The sequence below is a fragment of the Podarcis tiliguerta genome, assembly GCF_965153285.1.
Source record: "Podarcis tiliguerta genome assembly, chromosome: 3".
Lineage (NCBI taxonomy): Eukaryota > Metazoa > Chordata > Lepidosauria > Squamata > Lacertidae > Podarcis > Podarcis tiliguerta.
Genome location: NC_139536.1, coordinates 55609091 through 55616184, shown reverse-complemented (window position 1 = coordinate 55616184; position 7094 = coordinate 55609091). Strand labels below are relative to the sequence as shown.

Genomic DNA, 7094 nt, shown 5'->3' with positions numbered 1-7094 from the left:
CTCGGAGAGGCTGCTGCGGGGAGACTGCTCCCTCTCACCGAAGGGAGGCAGAGGACCTGGCAGTGTCAGCGAGCAGCAGCAGCCTCCGCTTGCTTCTGCCCGGGAGGAGCACGCTGCGCAAGCGAGGGAAAGCGGCTGCTCAGGCGGGCCAAGCAATAGGGCCTGGGCAATGATATGAGCGTGCCGCTGAAAGAGCGAGATGGCTGCGGCAGCTGTTTCTTGCAACTAGTTTCGTTGCTCGGTTGCCGGCGAGCAGTAGCTGGCTGCAAGGAACAGCTGCAGTCTCTACTCATGGGTCGCTTCTCGCTCGCCTGCTCTGGCTGTCGGGGGTGCGGATTGGGCCCATTGAGTGGAACTAAGTAGAGGACAGAACCAGGCCAAGGCATTCTGCTGCCTTCGGCTTAGCCTACCCCCCATTCTTCAGGGAAACAGTTTTCAGACCCAGGACCCACTCTTCACCCAAACATGCAGTAGGGGACACATTCTTTAATCTTTTACCGTGCATTTGCATGGTGGTAGTGCTCCTGTTGTGGCCCACCTTGGATCAGGCCACAACTCACAAGTGGCATAGGGCTGTTTAGCCTAACTGGGTTAAACCACAGAGCCTAGGACTTGCCAATCAGAAGGTCAGTGGTTCGAATCCCTGCGATGGGGTGAGCTCCCATTGCTCGGTCCCTGTTCCTGCCAACCTAGCAGTTCGAAAGCACGTCAAAACACAAGTAGATATATAGGTACCGCTCCAGCGGGAAGGTAAACTGTGTTTCCGTGTGCTGCTCTGGTTTGCCAGAAGCAGCTTAGTCATGCTTGAATCCTGACAAGACAGAAGTACTGTTCCTGGGGGACAGGAGGCGGGCAGGTGTGGAGGATTCCCTGGTCCTGAATGGGGTAACTGTGCCCCTGAAGGACCAGGTGCGCAGCCTGGGAGTCATTTTGGACTCACAGCTGTCCATGGAGGCACAGGTTAAATCCGTGTCCAGGGCAGCTGTGTACCAGCTCCATCTGGTACGTAGGCTGAGACCCTACCTGCCCACGGACTGCCTTGCCAGAGTGGTGCATGCTCTGGTTATCTCCCGCTTGGACTACTGCAATGCGCTCTACGTGGGGCTACCTTTGAAGGTGACCCGGAAACTACAACTAATCCAGAATGCAGCGGCCAGACTGGTGACTGGGAGCAGCCGCCGAGACCATATAACACCGGTCTTGAAAGACCTACATTGGCTCCCAGTACGTTTCCGAGCACAATTCAAAGTGTTGGTGCTGACCTTTAAAGCCCTAAACGGCCTCGGTCCAGTATACCTGAAGGAGCGTCTCCACCCCCATCGCTCTACCCGGACACTGAGGTCCAGCACCGAGAGCCTTCTGGCGGTTCCCTCACTGCGAGAAGCCAAGTTACAGGGAACCAGGCAGAGGGCCTTCTCGGTAGTGGCGCCCTCCCTGTGGAACGCCCTCCCACCAGATGTCAAAGAGAACAACAACTACCACACTTTTAGAAGACATCTGAAGGCAGCCCTGTTTAGGGAAGCTTTTAATGTTTGATGTATCACAGTATTTTAATATTCTTTTGGAAGCCGCCCAGAGTGGCTAGGGAAACCCAGCCAGATGGGCGGGGTATAAATAATAAATTATTATTATTATTATTATTATTATTATTATTATGCTGGCCACATAACCCAAAAGCTGCACACCGGCTCCCTCGGCCAATAAAGCGAGATGAGCGCCACAACCTGAGTCGGTCACGACTGGACCTAATGGTCAGGGGTCCCTTTACCTTTAACTGAAGACTTATTGTGGAGGTAAAACTATGGCCTTCACATGGTTTCTGTAACAGGACAGCCTTCTTTGGAGTGCATCAGTGCCTTCCTACCCCAAACAGCTCTTGGTCCTATACCTGGAGGAGGGCTGGAACAAACTATTCACTTTTGGTTTAAAAAGCTCACTTGGACTCATAGACTAAGGTTACCAGACGTCCCCAGATTTACAAATCAGTCCCCTGACAAAATCCATCTACGGTATTTAGTATGAATTTGAAAAGTGTCCCCGGATTCATTGGAAAAAAATCTGGTAACCTTATCATAGACCCTTCTCCTGGCAGCCCTGCTTACAGCTATCAAAGACAGCTTTTTCAAGTTCTATAATAATTGTTTAAGCACTCGAGTGTAGGAAAAGAAAACCAACTTCTATTGACAGTTTAATAAAAAAGTTTTCTCATAAATGATACATGCAGTCAGTGATTTCTTAACAATTTTACAAGCAGTTGTGTTTCTTAAATTGATAAGGCTGTTGAACCTTAGTTTACTTAACTGGGAAAAAGTCTTTCTGAAATCAGTGGGACTTACTTCTAAGTAAAAATTCATAGTAACAGTGCTAATCTAAATGGAATTTGTATGACAGGCCAAAGATTGATCTTATTGTCAGATACAGTGTTGGAGGTATGCAGTGTCACATTAAAGTTACTATTTAAAACCATTTCATGGCTTACTATTAAAATTTTGAAGCATTTTAACCGTCTACTGTTTACGTTTTCCTTTGCCAAGATTTATATTTTTTCCAGCTTTGATTAGAAGTATTGTAACCTAATTGGTACATAAAAATGCAACATAAGTCTCCCCCAAACAAGCATTTGTTCAGAAATTTAGTCTACTGCCACTATCAGTAACTTAAACATTAATTATATTCTTCATGGTTGCTGAAGAACTGTAAAAGTGGCTGAACTATCCTTTTAAATTTTTGAGCTTTAGGTGGCTTACTGCAAAGAGGAGTTGGTAACCCATGAACTAGAAAGAAATGGCAATTATTTTTCTTTTATGTAACATGGTTAAAGAATCGAGGCTGCAATGTGAATTGTAGTTTATCTGCCATTACAAATTATTCCCCTAGTTTATGACTAGAAAATGTATTTCAGCATTTAGAAGTTCAAAATCAGCTTTGGTGGAGATAAAATTATGCAAATAGGTTTTTTTTAACATAAATAGATTCTGCATCAGTTCCATATACAAGACATGATCCTAAAACATCTAAACTATTCACAGATAATGTTGGATTTGAAACTAAATTTGTGATCTCCATGCGGTCTTTAGTAGGATCATTGCTGAGCCAGGCACTTGTTACAGATTGATTAACTGCACTGTGAGGCAGATATGTAGTAGTACTTCTCCCACCTAAAATAAAACACAAAATGAGTTAATTTTTAACTTAAATGCAGAATTAGAAAGTCATTGTTCTCCATAGCAAATGTGATGACTGACAGTTGTTCATGTTGTTAACAGTTTAAGTATTTGGCTTTGCTGCTAACATTCCAGAAATATAGCCTACACCTCTTTCCTTCTCAACTTAGGGATGGGGTGGTGCTATGGTCTACACCACTGAGCCTCTTGAGCTTGCCAATCAGAAGGTCGGTGGTTCAAATTCCATGATGGGGTGAGCTCTGTCCCAGCTCCTGCCAACCTAGCAGTTCAAAAGCACGCCAGTGCAAATAGATAAATAGGTACCACTGTGGTGGGAAGGTAAACAGTGTTTCTGTGCGCTCTGGTTTACGTCATGGTGTTCCGTTGCACCAGAAGCGGTTTAGTCATGCTGGCCACATGACCCAAAGCTGTCTGTGGACAAACGCTGGCTCCCTCGGCCTGAAGGCAAGATAAGTACCGCAATCCCATAGTCGCCTTTGACTGGACTTCACCGTCCAGGATCCTTTACCTTCTCAACTTATGAGAGCCTAGTACAACAGTGAGACATAGCCCCTAGAGCCAGCTCTAGTTAGTAGGCTATCAGCTGTGTTTTATACCAACTGCAGTTTCCAAACAGTTTTCAAAGACAGAGGTCTGTAGTTCAGTATACAGGTTACCAGACCACCCTATTCATTACCTATGAAGTCCTAAATGGTTTGGGACTTGGCTATCTTAAGGACTGCCTTCCAAAACATGAACGCTTCATTCTTCAGGTCTTGTCCATATCCCCTTGACAAGTTAGGCAAGTTGCCCTGAAGTTAGGCAAGTGGTAATGGGAAGAGGATTTTCTCTGTCACAGTGCCTCATATATTTAATGCTCTCCCAGGGAAATTTCCCTAGTGTCTACCTTAGTTTCAACATACTTTGTAGATAGTTTTAAGTTGTTATGACTGCTGAATTTTATGTTTTTTATGGGTTTTATTATTGGAAATTATATTTTCTATAGTGTTTTACTATTTGGGTTGGAGTCTTTCACCAAATGGCTGCCTATAAATAAAATACAGAGTAGCAGCAGCATGGGCAAAACCACTGTTCTTCAGGTGCTACACATGTTATGCTACATAATGCAACACATTATTTCCTTCTCTTCCCCTGGCTCATCTCTGTTTTTATAATTCATGGCCTAGCCTTCAACCACTTGATTTCAAGGGGATCTCTTCTACCCAACTTTCAAAATTTGAGCCTTTCATTCTAGCACCTTATTTTCTACATTTGTGTGTTCCCTTCAAGCACTACCAACCTTTCACTTCCTTTATCAAAGCAGTAAGTCACTGCTGAAAGTTTCATTCCCCAAGCAGAGTGATTGTAAACATACCACATCACCACACCAACTTGGAAAACTGGCACCAGATACTGTACTGCTTTCACCACAGAATTCCTTTGAGATTTCTAGTATATGTATATATTTCCTCCCTCCTCACATTAACCACAGATGGGATAGCAGAGGAACATCAGGCCAGTTTACGAACTTGAAACGTAGGTTGTGCCAAGTTTTACTGCTCTGTCTTAATTTGGCTAGAGACACAGCACGTTAGAAATAAACAGAAAATGCCAAACTGAATATCACAACAGAAGAACTCTCTGAAGATGAGCAGACACAAAAATGTAGTAACATCTATGCTTGATAAGCCCATGTTGTCCCATGCTTTTCCTTTACACTCACTCCCAAGTCTACTGACAGAAGATAAGCTCCTTCAAGTTTCTCAAAAATAGGAAATTTACCTGTATGAAGGAATGATTTTCTCTCAGACACGTCAGTAGAAACATCCCAGTGCCACAGAGCTCCATCTTCTGAACAAGTGAACAGATGATCAGGATTGGAGGGATGAAAGTGGACTTCCCATACTGAACAAGTAAACAAATTTTATTGAAATATACACCAATCTGGACATAATAAAGATACTATATAGCATGAAGGCGTGCAACATTTTACAATAATAGACTATGATTGGAGGCTGAGTCGAATACAATGAGCCTAAGGAGAACAGAAGCTTGAATTCTTACAAAGTAGACTCATACATATATTTTTTCTATGAACTACAAAATGATTTTGAGTATGCACACTGCCTCTGGAACAGAACCCTCACATGGGGTGTGATTGTAGCTTTTCCTGAAATGAAATTTTATTGAGAAAATACAGTGAAATCTCTATTGTTCCCCCTTGAGCACCTTATGAGAGCATTCCACTGCCTAGACTATGTTCCCAAGTTACAGTTGCTACGCTCTTGTATATTTTGTAAAATGTGTCGTAGTTTCGGTGCTAGCTCTCTTGTCTCCCAGCAGAACAGAGGGTGACTGTACCGGGAATAGGTTCTATTTAAGAATTTTGTAATAAATTCTCTTATTCATTCATGTTCTGGAAGGGCTAATTCCCTGATATGAATACACACACATGCTCCTAGGGGTCCCTTGCAATGCTACAATTCTATTACAGTACTCTATGAATCTGGGGACCCAATGTTAAGAAAGGCTGGCTTAGAGCCATTTCTCTTTTACCTCATAGCTCGTATACATGGACACACCACAACCATTTGAATAACTGGAGGTTCTACAGACCTCCCAAACATATACCCATGTATATGCCAAGGAGGAGAGATACAAGGGTCTATTGAGCTCTATGGAAATCCTGCCTTGGCCAAGTACTGTACTCATGTGTGGAAGGCTTGTACCTCTAGTTGTTGACATTAGGACAGGCGCAAGAATTATGCCTGTTTGTTTTGGTACTTACATTCTGCGTCATGAGCATTTAGCAAGGAAACTGGCATGCCGCCTTGTCTTACATCCCAAATACTCAACATTCCATCTTGGCTGCCTGTGGCTACAATGTGCTGCTGACTAGGGTGCCTATCCACACAGTGCAGTGGAACTCTTTCCCCTGTCCTGCAAGGCAAGAGGAACACACATTTTAATGGGGAATCAAACAGGCTGTAATCCAGGAAGCAAATGACATTTAGCGATAGTGCTTGGCTTTAACATCATTCCTTATCCGAGAGTACATACTTACAGTGAAAATATCTGTGAAGGCTCATTTCCTTGCTGTCTGAAATCCCATACTTTTAGCTGACCAATGGAATTGACTGTCAGGATCTCTGTTGTGCGAAGTTGAGTAACTGCATGGAGTGTACTGCTGTCAGCATTATCTACAGGAAATTGGAACAAAAAAGTTCATATCATCTAAAACTGTATCACTCTTAGCAAGCATTGTTTGTTTATATATCAGAAAAGCAGAGTGAACAACTGTTTCTAAGAAGTAACTGTAGGATTTACCCCAGGAGATTAAATGCTCTAGAGAGAATTCTCTGGCATGTAAACTACTAGTTGGATATACTAATATACCTTCTCATTATGGGTATACTATGGTTTTAATCCTATAGCCATTTACCTGGGAATAATCCCCACAGAATTCAATATTACTGTTTCTGATATATTGCTCACACTTCTGTCTACCAAGAAAGATGGGAATTTTTGTACAATGCTTATTAAAGTGCAAAGAATCCAATTAGAAACTTCATGAAAGTAAAGGTCAAGTATTTTAGAGTGTACATGGCCCTTATCAGTGTCCTCACAAAAGATCAACACCAGAATAACTTCATTGGTGTATGAGAGAAGAGTGTTGCCTCCCTGAGAACTGCTCTGGTTTGTTATGCCACTATCTCATTATTAAATATCTCAATACCTTGGTTAAGAAACCAGTAGCAATTTTAGATTTTTGTTAAATGGCTAAACAGTTTTGGTCTACAGCTTCCATTTTGCTGAAGCTATTGTTTCTTGTTCACTTTTCTAACCATTACTACAAAAGCACTTTTTTAACCAGCTTCTTTAGGATCTTACTGTTGAAGCTTTTGCTGCATTCGCATATGAGTTCTTATG

General features: G+C 42.7%; 1 protein-coding gene across 1 annotated transcript in view; it reads right to left on the bottom strand.

Annotated features, from left to right (window-relative positions):
* Positions 1-2175: 2175 nt before the first annotated feature.
* NUP43 (nucleoporin 43) overlaps positions 2176-7094 on the bottom strand; it is a 13089-nt gene continuing 8170 nt past the window's right edge. The window contains exons 6-9 of the mRNA XM_083435105.1: positions 6229-6364; positions 5953-6104; positions 4947-5069; positions 2176-3158 (exon numbers count right to left, since the gene is read on the bottom strand). Coding sequence (XP_083291231.1) covers positions 2941-3158; positions 4947-5069; positions 5953-6104; positions 6229-6364 — 629 coding nt within the window. The 3' untranslated portion in view covers positions 2176-2940. The remainder of the gene's footprint in view (positions 3159-4946; positions 5070-5952; positions 6105-6228; positions 6365-7094) is intronic.